The sequence below is a fragment of the Ambystoma mexicanum genome, chromosome 5q, assembly GCF_040938575.1.
Source record: "Ambystoma mexicanum isolate Mex_15411 chromosome 5q, UKY_AmexF1_1, whole genome shotgun sequence".
Taxonomy (NCBI): domain Eukaryota; kingdom Metazoa; phylum Chordata; class Amphibia; order Caudata; family Ambystomatidae; genus Ambystoma; species Ambystoma mexicanum.
Window position 1 is genome coordinate 102,365,147 of NC_090933.1, and position 20,374 is coordinate 102,385,520.

A 20,374-nucleotide genomic window follows, 5' to 3' on the forward strand; every position below is an offset into this window, starting at 1 on the left:
AAGGAATGTGGATTGGGGCAAGCAAACAGCCTTTCAGCACACCACGCTGCAATCGTGTCAGTTTCAGGCTGGGCTGTCTCATTCATTGTGTCACACACACACAGAAACCAGACACCCATAACATAGAATGCATACTTGTCACACACTCTAGTCACACAGGTCCCACCACAAGAGTATACCCACAACATGCAGTCACTAGGAAGGCGCCAGCCAGTCTAGCCTGGACTTCACCACAATATCATATATGGCTCTTCCACCCAACAGCCAGACAGGGGAAGGAACAGAGTCCAGACTTCCCAGGACGTTGGGAAAACTAGATAACAGGCAATAGAAACCAAGAGGCTGCAGGGGTCAACCTGCCTTCTATCAGGAATCCACTGATTCCTACGACAGGGCGTGGGTATCCCAAAATGGAGGGTACTCAAAAAATTACTGTCATATCAGCATGAAGCTACCACCAGCCCATACGCTGCTCTATGGGCAACACGCAGGTGCCCAAAAACAAACACTAGGGGTACAGGGTTGTACCCCCACCGATGGGTGCCATACTGTTATCCCAAGGGTCTCTGTTCACCATAAACAAAAAGAGGAAGAGCTGCACTGCCAGGGGTCCCAAATGGACTTGTGCACATACATACACAGAACACACATAAGGGAGTACAGGACAAGGACACAGAGGCCCTGTCCCTCCGATGCATGTCCAGCATCACAGTTGGTAGAATGTTATGTTAGTGAGATTTATAGAGCGCACGCACGCCCAAAGGCATCATGGCGCTGGGGAGACCAGGATAGTTTTTGTACCAACAGCAAAGTGCACTCTAAAATAGCAAAGATTTCAATTTCCGCCCGAAGGCAAGGTGGTCGACAACCCTCCATAGACCAAGGGGGAGTTCATTCCAGGCCCTAGCTGCCACAAGGGAGAAGGCGCGACCACTAGTACAGGTGCGCCTAAACCGAGGGACAGCTATTAGGAGGGCGGAGTGGGAACGAAGGGTGCAAGCCGGTACATAATGCACACATTTTCCTTTTTAGGGCCAAAACATTGCTTCCCCTCCCTCCCATCAGGACATTATCCAGTTTCATCACCACAGCGTTTATTTTTCTTTTAACTCCTAATTGACTTTCGTTAGAGTGCCCTTTAGCCCCCATTGTCAAGGAGTTCCCCCTTCTCACCTGAGTTCGAGCTTTGCTGGATTTCTTGATTGATGCCTTCTTGCGTACTGATCGAGTCTTGAATAAGGCTGCACGAGTCTCTTCCGACTCCAGCGTGCATTCAAGTACCGGGATGCAGGGATCCAGGAATCCTGGAAATAAAAGGGTGCGCAACTAGCACACGAGTCCAGAAATCAAGAAAGGAAGGAAAGGGATTAGAATTGGGTTAGAGTGGAAGAAGAAAGGGAAACAATACCGCAAGCTACGGAGCACACGCCTGGTCACTACTTCGCAATAGCATAGAGACGCGCGGGGCCGTGGGGGCGTGGCATATTTATGGAACGTACTAGGTCCGCCGTGAAGGCTGGTGCGAGGCGTGTCACGTGACACAGCCATGTTGGGAGAAACAATTAATGCAAGCCCCGCCGTGACAAGGACCAGGAAGTCCAGAAGGGGAGCGTTCTGTGGGTCATGACACCTATAGGCTCCAAGGAATGCTTGACTGCGACTGTGCGCTTAAGCCGATGAGTACAACAAAATCTTGACCTGCCTTGATGCACTGGAGCAAGGCCGTTGAATTGAAGCCAATGGATCACAGAGGCTCAAACCGGCATACATTTGACAAGACAGGAAGTGGGATAGAACAGAGATGTTTATCTGGAAATTGAATATCACGCTCTAGCTTTCAGAAAGAACATTCATGACAAGCTACAGTTTGGAACAAGGGGAGGCGTTGTTTTATGTGGGAGGCAGGAATAGCATGCCGGAAGGCCCGTTAAGTGTTTTTCTCGAAACTTCAAGGGTCAGATGCTGTGGAACAGTGGTGGACCTGGAGGGCAGAGTGGGTTAGTTGGTTGGGAGTTGGTTAAAGTCTTGGATGCTCTCTGCAGGCAAGCTTTATAAATACTTTTGCTTAACCATCTCTAAAAATTAAGACCGTTCTTTCTGAGACAGGAATACCACCATAATCACAGAATCAATTTAGACAAGTGGCAGCTGTCTCGTGAGAGAGATACATCCCTTAGATATGATAAAACCAGGACAGAAAAGATGATCAAGTACTCCCTGAAACCGATTAATGGTGTGTTCTTCGATTCTGCTCAACGTATCCATTTGTGCCCGTCGGGCATTATCGCAGTTTTTCCCACGCCGTCAAGAAGAGTCTGTGCGTGGCAAGGGAGTCCGACAGAAGGAAGTCCTCTTCGAGGGTCTGAGCTGCAAGTTCTGCTTCCCTTACCTGCTGTGAGTGGGCCCTGCATTTTGCCAAGATCAGGGATACTAGCTCTCCTCAGCACTGCTTTGTAACCCTCCCAGAGCACCACTGGACTTTCAACCAACCCTGTATTAAGCAGGAAATTACTGTTTAGTTTTGGACACAATCCCTTAATGTCTGGAAAGCTAAGGTTATAGTTGAAGCGCCACCACCTCATTTGATGTCTGGCGCTGTCACGCTCCAGTAACATAAGGAGCGGGGAGTGGTCAGAAATTCCCAGCGCCAGGAATCTCGCTAACACAATCTGGTGTGCCTTCTATTGTGGGAGAAATAAATCAACTATCTTAATCATGGAGGCATGCGTACCAGAGTGGAAGGAGTGTTCATTGACCGTTCTCACATATCAAACAGATCAAACGCATACTTGAAGGTGTGCAGTTTTGTGAGCACAGTTGGACCCCTGCCCCGAAGGAGAGTACGATCAATGGACGGGTCCATGACATCATTAAAGTCGCCCCACAGGATCCACAGTTCGGGCTAGGTGGAAAGTATCAGGTTCTGAATGGCGCCTAGGAGGTCCACGGACAGCGCGGGCAGGGTGCGTTAACGGCCAGCATACCAACAGGGGTCCCCCATAGTGCCCCAACCACCAAAACAAATCTACTCCGGGGTTCTCGCTTGGCTTGGAATATCTAAAGGGGCAATCGCTTGTGAATGTCAGGATCTTGGCGCCATTGTATGTGATGGGCCCTTTCCCTCTGGTAATCTGGAAAGAAGAGGGCGAATTTGACCCCATGCGCATGGAGATGTTTCTTGATCACATCAAAGGACTGGCGGGCAAACTGGATCTCTCTGGTGTAGCCGGGAGACGGGGGGGAGGTGGTCAGGATCTTGGCGCCATTGTATGTGATGGGCCCTTTCCCTCTGGTTATCTGCAGCAGGGAATCTCAGTCTAGATAGTTAAGGAGCCTAGCTATAATAGTGTGGGCGGCACCCCAGGAGTCAGGGGACCAGTGGGGACTCAGTGCACCCTTTCAACAGAAATGTTTGAGAGGGTCTTAGGTTTCACGAAGTCTGCCAGCCTGGATTCCAAAAAAAGCACCATGCTTGGGCCTTCAGATTTTTCAGGCAGACCCACAATACAGAGGTTGGTCCTACGCGAGCTTCCCGCGCCATCTTCAACTCTCTCTTCGAGGGCCTTCATTTTTTGGGTGGCAGACAGACGGCGCTATACTGAGCGCAGGGTGTCTTCAGAATATGAAATTTGCTGCTCTGCTTCACCCATTTTGGACGCAAGCTTGTTTAAGTCGTGACAAAGGAGCGATACGTCGGAGCTGAGTCCATCTATCGTCCCCTTCATTGAGGTAATTGTCCACAATAGCACTCATGACATCCACCACGGAGAGGGTAGCAGGATGAGTGTCGTCCTCCACCGTACCAGCGTCCCAGGGCATAGATCTGGAGGCCCCAGGGGCGGACGCCGTATATTGGTCCATTTTGTTTTGAGTACATGTTCTCTTGGTTTTATCTTTGACCATTATGGCTGCCTGACTCAGGGTACAAACTGTCTCTCCCACCAGCTAGGCCAACCCAGGTCCGGGCTCCCTCTGGGGGTACTTAGCAAAATACCAGCAGGCTGACAGTTGTAGAAGTCTGCAGGGCACAGAGACCGACATACCCCGCCCGGCAGCCACCAGATCAGATTGTGGCAATGGTGGTATCCCAAAGCGGCGGTCAAGGCAGGATAGATTACTGTTGCGGGTCAGAAGTGGGCTTGTGGCTCCGGTGGTATTAGTGCAGTCCGCCACAAGCCAAGAGAGCAAAGGTGGTAGGGCCAGCACAGTACCACCACTGCAATGCCAGTTCCGGCACCCCACTAAACATCAGGAACAACCAGTAGTGCCAGAGGATCAGTAGAGTAGGCAATCGTGCAGGCCGTCCCGCGAGGGGCCGCCCAAAAGAGGGCAGTGCAGTCCAAAAGTAGAGTCCAGGGCAGTGCTGGTGGTTCACACCAGCAATTCTCCATTAACCTGATGCTGAGGCCATGGAGAATAAGTGTAAAGGAGGAGGTGAAAGGGGGAATGTGGAGGGGGTAGGGGTGTGCCACCTCACAGGTCCACTGCCACCAGCAAGTCCAAGCGGGAACCCAGAGGCCTCTACCCAGTACAAGTTGCACAGCTGCAAGTCTCCCTTCCCCCCACTGCCACCACTAGGACCCACCACTCAAGCGGTATGCCCCACTCCTCACCTCCACTGTGGGGGGTGGAGGGGGGGCGATTTGCCCACAACTGCCATTTGTTCACCAGTACTCAGGTACTGGACCTTCTCTGATTGTCGATATTTTTTAATACATGACTTCAAATAAAAGAGTATACTTTTCAGTAACTGCACTGTGCAGAACTCCCTTTATTAGGTGCTTATCTGTGATTAGCTGTACTTTCTACTAGTCCTCTCCCCTCCCAAGAGTGAAGCCAGGCTTCTCTGCCACGTGCACCACAGATTTTGGACTAACTTGGTGGAAACACTGAACATTATGTACAAGTTGGTCTTAATGAACCCCTCACCAGAGGTTAAAAAAAATATATATCAAAGAACAAATACAGATGTCCAATTACAACCTATTACAAATTTGCCTCTTGCATTGCAATTTCATAAACATACACACTAGACTTGCCAATGCATGACTTAAATGCAAATGTACATTGCGTTTGCTAGCAAATTGTAAAGGATAAAAAATGTTCTTTAGCTATTTCACTTTGCACAGCTAGTGGTGATGGCAACACAAAAAAGTAAGCAAGAGCAAAACAGGAAAACACATATGTGCATTTAAAGTATACCAAAAAATCATTATGATCAGAACAATTGCTGGTCTGTCTGTTCAGCTGTGAAACACTAGATCCTCTTGGGAAGTGGGGTGGGGATGGACATCAAAATATATCCTGCTTGGAAAATATGCAGATGAAGGAACATTGCAGTACACCAAATTCTTTTAAATATTAACATAGTGTAAGCAACAAGGGGCAACACCATTAGGTTGGGAGAGGTCTCTCCTCTCGTCAACACAAAATAGAAAGGAGGTGTTTCATAAAGTAAAGGCATATGAAAACTAGTCGGGTATGAGAAAATTGGGGGTGAATATATAATAGGCCAACATTTGACAAATGAATTCAAAGCGGGTAGAGAACTTACCAACAGATTGCTCATGGCTGAACAAAAAAGAGAAGCAAAACCGCCTTAATGACGGCTCTGACCAGACAGAACTTCCTAGTTGTGACATCTTACGAAATCTGTGCGTTTAATTAAATCTTTTAAAAATTGCCAGCTTTTGCCCAAATGAACTAAAAATAAATAAAGCATACATGATTAAAAGAAAGGGCAGTGAGATCCAGCATCATGTCAAAGTGTGGTAGTGTGGAAACGAGGAGACACCGAGTTCTGACAACTGAAACCATTCTGGACAGATGATACATACTAACAAGAGGTTGGGAAAGTGTAGACCATTTAACATTTATGAAATGGCTTCAAATTTCAATCCTATGCTAGGTGTACGGTTTTAACCTGCAGAGAGAATATCACTGGGGAGAAATTAGTGATTAAAATACATTTCCTTAGAACCTTTAACCAGATGATTAAGACTGTTTACCTGTAAAAAGGGGAACATATGGTTAATGAGGCTGATGAAAGGCTGAATGGACTGTCTGAAATAACATAACTTACCCCTGTTTCTCTGTACAAGCATAAGTCTCCATGTCACTCCAAGTAATCGGTTTAACTGCTTACAATTAAGCTTCCAGCCATCCGTGAGGATCTCAGTAACAAACTTTCTAATCAATTCCAACCAATCTGAGTCTGATTGGAATGTAGAGGCATTAGCCAATGAGACCATTATGTCACAAAGGGTTAAATTTAGCAAAAGATAATCCAAGCCATTGGATGGAATAACATTTAGCTTGCTGTGGAATAACAAAGAAAACGGAATGTTTGAGAAACTGATCAACATTAAAGAAGATTTATAATCAAAATATTTGTCTGTTAACCAATTCAAACACGCTCATTAAATGGTTACATTGTAAAGTTTTTAGCAATATCAATTAAATACTGTATTGATTTGATCTTGGAGCCATAGAATCAGATGGTACAACTTAACAATTCATTATAAAGCAGTATAAGCACTGAACAATACAGGGTGATGAAGTTAAAACCGCATTCCAAAACATACCATTCACATAAAAAGAGCACTTTTTAGGTGACATTTTTATTAAGCATTTGTTTTGAATAACAGCTGACAAGCAGACAAAGTATTAAAATTAATACTTGCATAATACTGGAAGTGCAGTGAATGCATCATCAACACTGAATAAACTATCCATGTAACAAACAAAAATACACACGACAATGACTTAACTAAGTAAAACACAGAAGGAAGTAAGGAGAGGGATTGAATAAAGATGGTGGGACTAGTAATTGTTTAAGAAGTAGTGCTTAGGAAATGTATAAATACATTCAATTTTTGATTATAACGTTAGATGAGCTAGCAACATTATTCAAACCTATGTACATAAAATATAATTCCACCAAGCTAAATAGGACAATTGATCCAAGCATGTCCAATTGGATGAAATGAGAAGGGAACAAATAATAAATAAGGTAAACGGTGTAGCAGAAGACATTTTAGCAATGTCAGAATTACAAAAGAATCCAATAATGAAATTATCTAGATTACATTGTGCTTTGAAATTAAAAATGGTTTGCAATGTCAACCAAATCTTTTCCCAAAATGATGCAACAAATCTACATTGAAAAATACAGTGTATATAATCTAAATTCAGATCTTTACAGGACCAACAATGAATCTGTGCATTTGGGGCAAATCTCAAAATTCACTTTGGAGGAGATGAGCATAGTTCAGAATTTAAAAATAAAAACGAGTTGAATAAGAAATGGCATTCTCAATAACAAGCAAAGTTTGAAAATAATAATCTGTGGAAATCACACTCTGCTTGGGATATAGGGACGACTTCGGTGAACCGTAGTTACTACTTAAATAAATTAAAAACATGACAGTTGAACTAGGCTGATAATCGCAATCTCTGAGCTAAGCCTATGAGCGCATAGCTACTGCTTTGTCAAGAATCATCAATAAATTGAGTAAGGAAAACGTAAATTGTAGGAAAGCTCAGGCTTTTATAAAAATAAATAGCAAAAGCATGCTCGCTCCAGTCTCTGCTTACTTAGTATGTTAAAATAAAAAACAGGAAATGCATCAGACATTCAATCTCTTTTCTGCTATTTGGGAACGTGCACTCTTATAGTGGCTTACCTATCTAGATCCACATTAGTTTTGAACGGGTAACTATTACACCTTATTTTTGTTAAAAATATGTCTTTGGGCCAGCAAACAAGGACATAAGCATGGTACACCAACACCCAGAACAACTAATTTACGGGGTAATTCATGGAATAAATGTGCACCGAAAATGGGGGCGCAAGCGTGAAAATCGCAGTGCACGCATGCGAAACGCGCACAAGCGCCCGTTTCCCTATTCATGGAAAACATTGCGTGTGGCTCACCCTGGACCTGCGCCAAATCCACGCGGCTTCCACACGTCATTGCGACATTATGGAAGCCCTGCGCGAGATGCCCAGAGAAGGCGCATACCGTCCAGCGCACACACCTAAAAAGGGGGCGCAACATGCGGAATGGGGAACACCACGCAAAAATGTGGGCGTTACGGGGGAAGTACCGCTGCAAAATCCTCGCAACGCCCACACGCGCGCTAACACGTATTCATGGAATCCAACAGGGCAAACCCACGCGCGCCAAAAGACGCACAAAGCCGGAAACACGTACGCCAGGCGAAAGCTGTCGTAAGCGCCCCCGCGCAGCATAAAAGTGCACGCAAACAACAAACAAGCATATACAGCTATGATGAACGTACCATTTCTCGCAGCAGTGATCGTGGGACACCCCAGTAGGAGGAGGATAGCCAGGCCCTGCTTTATTCTACCCAGGACCAGCCTTTTTGGGATGCCCGATGACCAGGCATATGGCAGGTATAGGTTTCCACCTCATATCATCCTAGTCCTGGTCACTGAGTGGGAGGATAACCTCACATCACCCACCCTGTGCTCCCAAGCACTGAGCCCCTTACAAAAGGTGCTCAATGTCCTGCATTTTCTGGCCACTGGGTCATTTCAGCGGACAACTGCCATAGTTGGGTTGCATCTCACAGCCCACGCAGTCACGCTGCCTACACCAGGTGTTGGCAATCATGACTGCACGCCCCTCAGTCCACAGGTACATATACATGCCCAGAACACCCGCAGAAAGGCAGGCTGTGGTCCAGGACTTTTATGGGGTGGCACATTTCCCCAAAGTGCTCTGTGCCATTGATTGCACATGTGCCCTACGTCCATCTAGGGCCACTGAGCACATCTATCGCAACCGCAAGCACTGGCATTCCATCAACATGCAGGTTGTATGCGATGCCAAGGGAATAATCACTTCCGTCTATGCAAACTATCCAGGTTCCACCCATGACAGTTTCATATTCAGAATGTCAGCCCTAAACCAGGACCTGGTAGCTGGGAGGCATGGCAACAAATGGCTCATTGGTGAGTACAAATGCCTGTGCGCATGCATGCATGTCACACACAGACAAATAGACAAACTCAACTAATGACAACCATTCTCAATTCCCCAGGGGACAGTGCCTACCCTCTGAGCACCTACATGATGACGACAATACAAAACCCCACCACACCACCCCAGGTAAGATACAACGCAGCCCATATTGCAACAGGGGAATAGTGGAGCGCATATTCAGACTGCTCAAGTCATGTTTTCCGCTCCCTTGACCGCTCTGGTGGACAGCTACTATATGCACCCCCAGTAGTGTGAAGGATCATTGTAGCAGCTTGTGGCCTGCACAACGTAGCAACACGGCAGGGCGTATCGACAAGCATGGCCACTGCGCAAGGGAAGGCAAAGGGCACGTGGCGAGGTAGCCCGTACCCAGTTTATGGCCACATTTTTCACCTAAAATCCCACCCCTGCGGAGTGCACACAGGCCTGGCACATTCCAGGTGACAATCGATGCCAAATGGACAGTCAAAGGTGTGCAGTGTGTTCTCCGTGTTCTGCCTGGAGGCTTAATTGAGTCTTTCTACACTTGTTGCCAGGAGGCTGGACTTAAATACTGCAACACACGCGGAGAACACACTGTGCGCAGTGTGTTCTCCGTGTTCCCCGTGGCTCCTGTGGGCTCCAGGGACCTTCTCTGTATAGTTCAGGTATTTTTTGATCTCCTCTAAGCTGACTTGGCTGTCCAAACCAGACTTTACATTCTGGCATGCAAAACCACTGTGATGCTTGAGTCCGTATGACTGTATCTATCACACTTATTCAATTTGCCTTTGGGGTCTGGTCCCTCGGCGGCTGATCTAAAGCGGGATTCGGGCTTCTTTCCTATGCCCCATGAACTAATGGTGGGTTAATTTTTTATTTCTACTTTTTCCCGGCTCGTACTTTTTTTTTATTTTTTTCGAGTCCTTTGATCCGGGCTTCACTTTTTTTCTTTCTGCAGGATCTGTGACTGTGGCTCTACGACTCAATTACGGGTCTGCCCTTCACTCACACAATCCTCCCGAAGACTTTGGGGCTCATACTTTACTCTTTTTTTACAAGTCCTTTGATCTGGGTATTGTGATTACCTCTGCCCTCTTTCCCTCGCCCTAAGGCTCATCTAACTGACCCATTGGTGACCGACATGAAGGCTGGCTTATGAAGCCAGAAAGGAATGCCAATGCATCCGGATGCCATTCTGCCTGATCCCGTGGACAACATCCACTTGCCCCTAGATGTGGCTAAGCGTTGGTCCCCTACTCTGGGTCAACCAACGCGCTCGACTTCTCTGTGTGCTGGCACCTTTGTCCCACACACCTTTGGATCCAAAAGAGGGCTTGTCATCTACCTTCTCTATGGCCCAGCAAATCCATAACGAGCAGTGTCACCCTGTTTCCAGGAGGCAACAGGGTTACCCATAAAGCCTTGATACATAATACTGACACTCGGGCGCCTTTACCATTCCTGCCGTCCCTATTGGGAAATCTTACTCCAAAACTCCTAAATATCAAAAAGCGATTCAGCCTATATTGGGACAAACTTTCATGGACAACTACATCCTGAAAGCGACCTCTATAAGCACTGAAATCAAGCTACCTAAAGCATTCAGAGCCAACGCTATGTTAGATCACTCGGCTATGACCACTCAAGATTTTTTTGGTGGTTATAACATTACTGACATCAGTATTATTGAGTGCGCAGACAAAGCTATGGATCTGCCTTTTGCCAGCGAAACTCTGCTGAGCCCGAAGTCACAAACCAGTGGCGGTCTTCCCCAAGACACACCTACTGCCCTTACGAACTTCATTGAGGAGATGGATGCGGCTAAACCAACTTCCTCAGAGGAGCATGAGGAATCTCCAAGATTACACCATACCATCAAAGACCTGGACGAGAGTATACGACTAACTCACCCGACACTTTCGGCCCTAAATGTGGTGCTCAGCTCATTTGTCAAACTATATGACAATATTTGGGCAGAACTAAAGAACTCTCAAAGACTAATTGCGGAAGTCAACACTAAAATTGACTGTATTGGCCCGGACATTCTTGTGGAGTTGACCAATAAACCTGACTGGATTGGAGCTGAACTGTCTCAGAGACCAACAGTACAGGCCCAACTATCGGGCCCACATGGCGGCCCAACCTCCTCAACTAACCCGCAGGTGGTTCCAACAAGTTCTGAGATAGAGATTTCAGACAACTCGGCCTCCCTTGATGCCCCTCTTACAGGACCAACGTTGGCTCCACGCAATGCAGAAGGTCTTGGCTGTTCTCCAACTGGGGCTACACCTTCCTCAGCTGCTAATTTACCAGCGGTCCTCCTAACCTGAATGTCATTGCTGATTATGTTCCATCTGTGGCTGGTGCCTCGACTCAGGGTGGTCCTCCTGAGACCGTTGCTCCCAAAAAAGCCCCCCCTTCTACTTAAACCAAGATCGATTAAGCGTAAACTGGAAATGAAACGCTCTAGTCCAGTGTTTTCTAAAACACCTGCACTCTCCTTATTTAAACCAAAACTAGGGCTTATTTCAGAAGGGGTGGGGATCCCCACTGTCACTCGAGTGCTACCCAAGTTGGTAGATCCAACGGATCAAACTGACATGCTTACTCCTGCCAATACGCAAGTCCCATGTGTCGCACAGGTGCGCAACCTGGAGATCCCCTTGGAGACACCGAAGGTCACTAGGTCTGATGATTCTCAGCAGCCACTGACCGAAGCCCTGCCAGTATCCTTGTCTTCGTGTTGGGGCTGTGGCTCTGGGAAAGCCAAGACTCTTGATAGAGGGGCCATATTCCCAGATCCACTTATGGCACATGGGTTTGGCCCTTTTCCAGCTAGCGACCTCGTATCATCTTCAGTGGGTCAGTCCAAATGGTCAAAGGCTTTTTTGTGATAAGAAAAGTGGCCCAGAACCTTTGCTATCCCTATGGGGCCCTCCACAAGCTACTGTCTCCGCTAACGAGAGACCTAACCACCATGAAACTTTTGTTCCTTCCATGGACACTGGGGCTGGGTGGTGGGAAGTTTCAGGAGGAAAACATCCCTCCAGTAACCCTGTATCCATCTATTTCTGAAGACATAAGAGACTTGGTCGAATGGCTCCATAAACCCCCGACCAGGACCCTCCCACTTAACATGCCCAATATAAAAGGAATAGGTCTAAAAGGCCCCGCAAGACAACTATTGTCCACCTTGCAGGGTCATACACTTAACACTTCGACTGTGAAATCTCTGAATCTACTCAGAATAAAGTGTTTGTTGGACTTGGAAGTACCAATCTGCTTAAACAGATGCAATGTCCGGACTATTTTTGCAGAAATACCTGCTCTCTCTCATCTCTTCCAAGGATATTGCTAGGGTGGCCTTTCCAGACAGAGTGTGTTGGTATATTAGTCTGCTATCCCCATCTTCTCATTTAGTTAAGGAAATCATTACCCAGATTGGGCCCCCGAGGGACCTGGGCTTTGAAGTGGAACCCAGACTATCGTGGGAAACAGTGAAGCAAGAGCCAATTACAGATCAGCTAAAGGCAACATTTTTTGTTGGTCCCCTGCGGGGCCTCCAGGGAAAGGAGGAAGTAATGAAATCAGTAAAAAAAACAGGATCCAGATGTTGATTGGGCCACTATCTCGACCCTGTGGCAGAAACTCGTCCCCTAGCCAACTTACTTCCGGGACTGATTTGAGCGGTACACCTGATTTATGCTTTAAGTCGTGGAATTCCATAGGCAATTCGCACCTATTTACTAATCCGGACTGCCTGCTGCTTTTGAGAGTCGCCAATATTCTATGCCTACAGGAGACCTGGATGACCTCGACTCCATACCTAGATGGCTATCTATGACCAGTTAGCCAGACAGGGGCAGACCGTCTGGGGGTCTTTTGATCGCCGTCGATAACTGCTTAGGCCTCAAGGGTACTGCTATTTTGGGCCTTCCTTTTGGGGCTCTGGGTGTGGATCTGTCAACCAGGAATGGCGACCTGAAGCTGCTAATAATAAATATTTATTGGCACAGTGGCATGGCAGCTGTCAATACTTTTGTTTACAGCTATATGTCATGTTATGTTATTTCTAACTGGTCCTCTACTAATGATTTTGGGCATGACTTAAACTGTGAATGTGAATTGGATAAGCCTGCCTGGAAAACTTGTGAGATGAACATGGTGGCTCTAGGTTGCTCCAGGAAAAATCAAGCAGGTTTCACGTGGTATGTTGGGCTGGGTAACGTTGGGCTACATCCCCTGGTGGGGCATTCTAATCCCCAAACTGATGACACTACTTGGCATACCTGGCGACGTGGACACTCTACCTCCATGCTTGATTACATTTTTGTGGATGACTTTCTGTCCAAAAGATGTATACGGTTTCAAATTAACATGAACAATTGGAGTGATCATGGTATCCTAACAGCCATTTTTAAGCTAAATCTCCTGAATGGGACACTCCAGACTCAGCTACAGGTTATACCTAGCCTGCTGTTTGATGGACACCAAAAAACATTGACACCTTAAATCAAAACCTAAGGGCCATTCTTAACCAAACTACCCTTGAGTGGAAAATGGACACCTTTAATACAACGGGTGTCATGCCACTCGTCAAGGAATCGGTATATGAGCTAGGCAAACAGTCTGTCAGACCTGTCCCTGCTTCTCGGCACACCCATTGCTACAATCCTGACTTGGCGCTGGCTAAGACTACCATGCGAAAAGAGACTTAGGTCATTGAAACTTGATGGAGCCACACTATTGGGAGACATTAGAAAAATCAAACAAACGTATAAAAATCTGTGTAAAACACTCAAGCATTGTCTTTTGCAACAAGGCGCTGAATTAATGCTGCAGATTCTTATCAGGTTTAATGTGGGGGCCTTCTGGGCTATCGTAAACAGACAAGATACCCATTCGGTTACCACCCTACCAAACCCGATTCTGGAACAAGAATGGTTGGACTTCCACGGCATTAGATTTGCCCTTAAATCATAACAGGGGTGCGATAACATTATAGACAGTATACCAAAATGCCCTACTGTCAAATGGGAGCCCTCCTTTCAGATTGATGCTGTTTTGGGGCTAATCTTAAAATGTAAAACATCTCGAGCACCCAATACATTTAGGTCTGACCCAAATCTATGGGCCAACTTATTGTATTATGAATTTAAGGACATTCTGGGGTTTGCCCGGACTCATGGTCACTAGCAAATGTCATACCGATCTTTAAATGTGGTAGTAGGTCTAACCCAAAGAATTATCGGCCTATTTCCTTGATTGACGCAGATTGCAAAATCTTTTCTGCCCTACTTCTCTCTCATCTTAAGGAATGGGAAAAAAAAACTGTCATCCTTTGAGCCCCTTCCAGACAGTCTTCCGCAAACTTCACTCTACAAACATCAATGGCATTGTGGTCAAATGCATTCAGGACGCTGCCTCGAGCAGGGACAAGGGCCCAATTTGTTGGCCTCAGTGGACCTCTCGGCAGCCTTCGACTGTGTTGATCGCCAAAGGCTGTGGCACAAGCTTGCATTATGGGGCCTGCCGAGGGCCTTACTAAATCTGCTGGAAGGGGTTTATAACAATTCTAGTATTAGAATACGCCTAAATCATAAGGGCGACATGTCATCTATTGTCCGTACACACTGTGGGGTCAGACAGGGGTGTGTCCTAGCTCCATGGGCATTTAATCAGTACGTGTCTGATGTATCTGAACATCTGGTCAAGGAGGGACTGCTAGCCCCAAGAATGGGCTCCACTAAGATCATATGGCTGGCCTATGCGGACAACTTTTTGTTGTTCGATTCCACCAAGGTGGGGCTCCAGCGCCTCTTGGATATCTTTGCCGACTATACCAAGATTAATGGCCTGATTATCAATCCATCCAAGGCCAAAATCCTCGCACTATCCAAAGGACCTTATAAGAAACCAAGTCCTTCTTGGAATTTGGAGGGGGTAAAGGGTGGCCACCTCAAGTAGCCTTATCTATTTGGGCTATTATGTTGGTGCTTATAGGGGCTCGAGAGGGCAGCTTGATGTGCTTCTTAATAAAGCTAAGGCACTGGAAAATCAGATCCTAAAAATCGACCGCAAATACGGACGATTTCCCATAAAACCAGCCCTCCTCTTCTTTGAAGGGAAAATAGCCCCCAAACAGACATATGGCTTGGAATTATTTACTGAGCTAGCTGTGGCCAAACTAAACGCTATTGAAGGTGCAATTTGGAGACGGGTCCTTTGTCTACTGAGCGCGGTCCCTTTGACTGCTATCCGATATGAACTGGGATAGGTCTCCTTAAGCTCTCGTGTGCATTGGAGGATGCTCACGCTGTATGCAAAAATTAAGGATCCACTACCTAATACTCTATAAGAATTAGTTGGAAGCAATATTGAGTTCTCAGGCTTTCTAGCCAAATTCTGTAAATCGTGTGAAATGATCCTTCAAAGTGTTGATTCCGATTCATTACAACTAATTACCAAACCAATGAAAATCAAAAAGAAGTTGTTGGATTATTATTGGTGTCTCAATGTAGACCGTTTTCATTCATATAAATCAATGAATCATCTATCACACAAACATAAGAAAAGAGGGTCTCTTTCCCAGATCCTCACTATGGTTCCAAATAGAATTCATCGATCTATTCTGTTAAGATTACGCTGGAATATCCGTCCCACCCTAGATATTAAGCTGAGAAGAAATCAAATCAGGGTGGAGGACAGTCTATGCAGATTCTGCCATCTACTACCTGAAATGGCCATGCATCTTATTATATACTGTACTCAACTTAACACCCTAAGAGACTCTTGCCTAAGTCTACTGAAGGATCTGTACTCGGGCCAATCCACTGATCTTGTGTGGCAGCGTTGTTTATATATTCAAAATAGGCGAGAATGACTGGCACTGTCTGGATTCATCCTCAGTCTTCAATTGGACTGCCCTAGATAAACTGCGTGGCTACAAAACTATACATGCCACCCTTGTCATCTGCTGTATAGTATGTTTGCTCTGTCTCCTTTTCTTTTTCTTTCTTTTCTCTTCTTTCTCTTGCTGCTTTATTTTTAACATAGGTATGAAAATGCCTAACCTCTTAAAGATCTTTAAGTAACTACTTTACGATATGATTGGTTGGTGCATGGTTATTACTTGGTTATTACTTCTGTTTTGCCGATCATTTTACTCTGTATCATTGTAAATTATTTTTTTGTAAAGGTTTAATAAAACCATATACAATCAATAAAATCATTTCTTTTTAAATGGACAGTCAACTGTCACAACCTTGCCAGCCTGAGAATGTCCTTGGAAGTGCTACATTGTGTGCATCCCTAGCTACTTAAAAAAAAACAATCCCGTGTGACCAAAAGGCACACATGCAAGGTGCATAATCCACCACCCCCATGCAAAACAGCACATCCAAATCCTGGTATGTCACCTAAACCCTCCCAAACCCCATGTCACCCGCCCGACACACCATGCCATGGCATACAATGTGAAAACTCCAAAATAAATGCACAACACATGACACAACTGTCAAAGTGCACCATGACAAATGGAAACAGGCCAGAAACAATGCCCTCTGACATGGAATCCGACGAAAAGACCAACCAAAAATGTCCGACCTATACTAAAAGGACGTAAATGCATGCCACCAAAGGTTCAAACAGCCAAAGTTTGAACCTTTGGTGGCATGCATTTCAGGTAATTGAAAAAGAAAAAAAAAAACGCAACACCGTATAGTGAGCGCGGGTTGCGGGATCGAACCCCCTGCACCTGCCCCCAAAATAAAAAAATTAAAAAAATAAATTAAAAAAAAAGAGCCTGCAATGCCGTTTCCCGATCGCAGAAGTGAAAGTGAACTGGCCCTGCAGGGACACAGCATGTCTCAGAAGTAAGTAGGGTGTGTGTGTGAGGGTATGTTGGGGTGGTGTTGGGGGTGAGGGGGTGTTTTTTGTGTGTGTGTTTTTGTGTGTGTGTGTTTTTGTGTGTGTGTGTTTTTGTGTGTGTGTGTTTTTGTGTGTGTGTTTTTGTGTGTGTGTGTTTTTGTGTGTGTGAGTGTGTGTGTGTGTGTGTGTGTGTGTTTTTTGTGTGCGTGTGTTTTTTGTGTGTGTGTGCGTGTGCGCGCGCGTGTGCGTGTGTGCGTGTGTGATGGGATGGGATGGGATTGTAGGGGTATTCAATACATGTTTCCATGGGAAATGTACAAACCTTCAGTGTTGTATACATTTCTCATTAGAACTTCTCAGTCGTGAACTTCTCAGTGACGCAAAAATCACGCCGATCCCCGGGCACATCAAAAGCAAACCCAACACAGGACTATCTATTCTCCAGCATAACATATAATGAACACAGGAGCCAACAGTGACAATGTCAGACAGTGACCACTCACTATAGCACAAGTGTCTCAATGTGACATTGCCACCAGACGGCCACCATCCATCTTGAGTGAGTCCCTGACAGCTAAAGGGGGCATGGTACCGCATACAGCGTGAAGTGCATCAACACCCAGGAGGAAGGAGGTGCAGGGTGCACCTCAACACCCACATGCGTGGATGTGGAGATAAAAAAAGAAATAAAAATCCTCCATGGGCTCATGGTCTGCACGGCTAGGCTATAGTGAGAGATCAGTCGTCGTCGTTGTCACCCTCTGGTTGAATATCAGGTGGTGTGCGTGGTAATGCATATCCCTGGCATGCCCCTCCATGGCAGCAAGCGTGTGGGTCTGGTAAGCCTGGTCCTGCAGGAAGATGGCACAGAGGTCTCCATGCAGCACCTCACATGTTTCCTCCTGAAAGGTCTCATGTGTAGCACGGAGTTCTGCCTGCAAGGCCTCACGTGACAGACGGACCTCCTCATGGCTTGCATGGAGTTCAGCCGAGATGGTGCATTCCAGCTGCTCCATCCGCTGTTCCGCCCGTGTACCCTTGCGCATCAAAAGTGTAGCCAGAGTAGTTCTGAGGGAGATGTTCTCTTCCCTCAGGGCCTCCCTGTGGGCCTATGCCTCAGCAGCAATGGCTGTGCGCAGAGCCCCCAGTTCAGCCCGGCGGTCCCCGTTGGCGGCCAACGTGTCCAGCCTGTGTGAGCGGCACGTGGAGCGAGTTGCCTGCTGCTGGAGCTCCACCTGTCTTTCAGGAGGGAGAATGGAATCAGCCACACATTCCACGCCCTGAGCCATCATCTCACAAGATGCCCCCTGTTGCTGTCCAATGGCATGCATGGAATTCTCCCACACAGTGTTTCCCGGTGGTGCACGGCAACCGCGTTGCCGGAGAGCACACCTGTTGGGCCCAAGGAGATCTGGTCCTTGCTGCACTGGCGCCGCCTGTGGCTGCTGGACTGCATTCCTCTGTTGATCTGCTGCCCGAGGAACATGAGCAACTGGTGTGGAGCGTGGCCCTGCAGCCGTAACCACCACAGGCTGACATACCAGCACTGAATGGCCCCTTGAGGGGTGTACCCCCCCACTGCAGGTGTGTCAGGCAGTATAGCATCCACCGCAGAATCACTCACCTGCGACGGCATGGATGGATCAATATCCGATTCGGCATCAGAGGCAAAGAGATCCTCAGAGGTGTACCCAGAGCCAGCCCTGGACAGGATGGTCTGGAGCACCAATGGATGCTCATGGGCTACCACACCACGCCCTCCACTGGTGCCTGGTTGGTGCCCTGAACCCTCCACCCTCTCTGCCATCTCCTCCTCCTCCTCCGCTCCCAGTGCCTCATCACCTGCAAAAAAACAAAAGAACACATGAGCACACATGTCAACAGCATATACCATACACATAGGCATCACAATGTTGACAGCCAACATATGAAGCAGCCATGTCACACATGACAAACTCCGGCATGCATGCAGTGGCAATGAAAGAGAAGGAGACCCGGAAGCAGACATGAATGCGTGTCAAATGTGATGCCAAAACATGCACTGCATGTGCATCACACACAAGCTTCTGCCCGTCATAGACCTTACACAAAAATGACAGATGCCAACAAACAGATGTCACATAGCATAGCCATGGCAGAACTGTCAACCAGCCCCAGATGGAAGTTAAAGAGTACTGTCGTGACACATGTAAAATGCATGTCACCATACAGTACATGCAAATCACTACAACAAAAAGGACACATGTCACAGGATGCAACACTGCTAGTGTGTGCAATACATTGAAGGAAGGCACATGGATATATCAATGCTAGATCACTTTGACATCACACAAGTGAATAGGCATGTAGAAGGGTGAAACAGGGCTCATTAGTGTGTGGGTGTAGTGCAGTACATGTGTATGGCCTCAACCATCAATATAATCACACATGCTGTAAGGTCAATGTTGTGGCATGCTGGCAGTGTAAGGGCAAGTGCAGTCACGTGCAAAGTGTGGCAGTGAGTAACCCTCCCCTGCCCCCCCCAAATTCGGGGAATGGCTGGGAGGTAGTGCATGGCTCAGAATGGTGGATCAGAGTACTGTGTTGTAGCAGACAATGTGGGCATGTGTCAATTGCATCATCTCAGTCTTCTGAGACTACAGCAGATGAGAATAGGACAGAAAGCACAACACATGAGGAATCATCACAAGGTCACGCAGACACGGAGAAGCAACCTCACCAGTTGCATAGAGGCAGAGAGGCTGTACCAGAGAGAGGCTTCCGCTCGACACAGACAAGGACCCCCCAAAAATGGGCGTGATGAGGAACTGACCCTGAGTGAGCATGAGAGGGATAACCAAATACCATGAGACAGATGAAATACAGGAGATGGAGTACAATGAATAGCTTGACACAGACCCATAAGGGCTTACTGGGAATGCACATGGTCCATAAATTAACACTCATGTCCACTGTGAGCCTGTGCCATCTGCACAGTCTGAGTGAGACACCCTGCATCAAGGACAAAGGATGTACCACACAGTACAGGTCTGGCAGAATTGCAGAGGGAAGTGTGTATATCCACAGATTTTGGAAACAGGCCGTTGCAGTATTCCAACATGGGAATCACCAGTACCATGGAAACAGTGATCTGCTGGGGGATAGAGAGGCAAGGAAGCATGCCCCTGAGGAGGACCAGCCTGCAGGGTGACCTCACAGAGACGTCAGTCATGTGACGACATAGGCTGAGTGTTGAGTGGAAGATCATCACAGGCTATCCACAAACATGTCTGGGAGCAAAAACATGGACTAGAGATGCTGCAGAGTGAGTGGCATGTAAGGAGGGTGCAGGTGTGGTGATGAGGATTGCCTCTGTGTGCAGCACATGGCCTCTATGCAGGCTGCATCACAACAAGCACTTATCAGTGAAGCATTGCATGGGTCACCCATGGAAGTCATGGCTACATCGCATGAACTGGCAGGCAATCACAACACATCACCCAAGCAAAATACACATGGCATGGACACACACG

General features: G+C 46.8%; 1 protein-coding gene across 1 annotated transcript in view; it reads right to left on the reverse strand.

The window, feature by feature from the left end:
- The window catches only part of TEX10 (testis expressed 10), a 926,719-nt gene that overhangs the window by 531,316 nt on the left and 375,029 nt on the right, over positions 1–20,374 (reverse strand). The window contains exon 5 of the mRNA XM_069620605.1: positions 6,083–6,318. Coding sequence (XP_069476706.1) covers positions 6,083–6,318 — 236 coding nt within the window. The remainder of the gene's footprint in view (positions 1–6,082; positions 6,319–20,374) is intronic.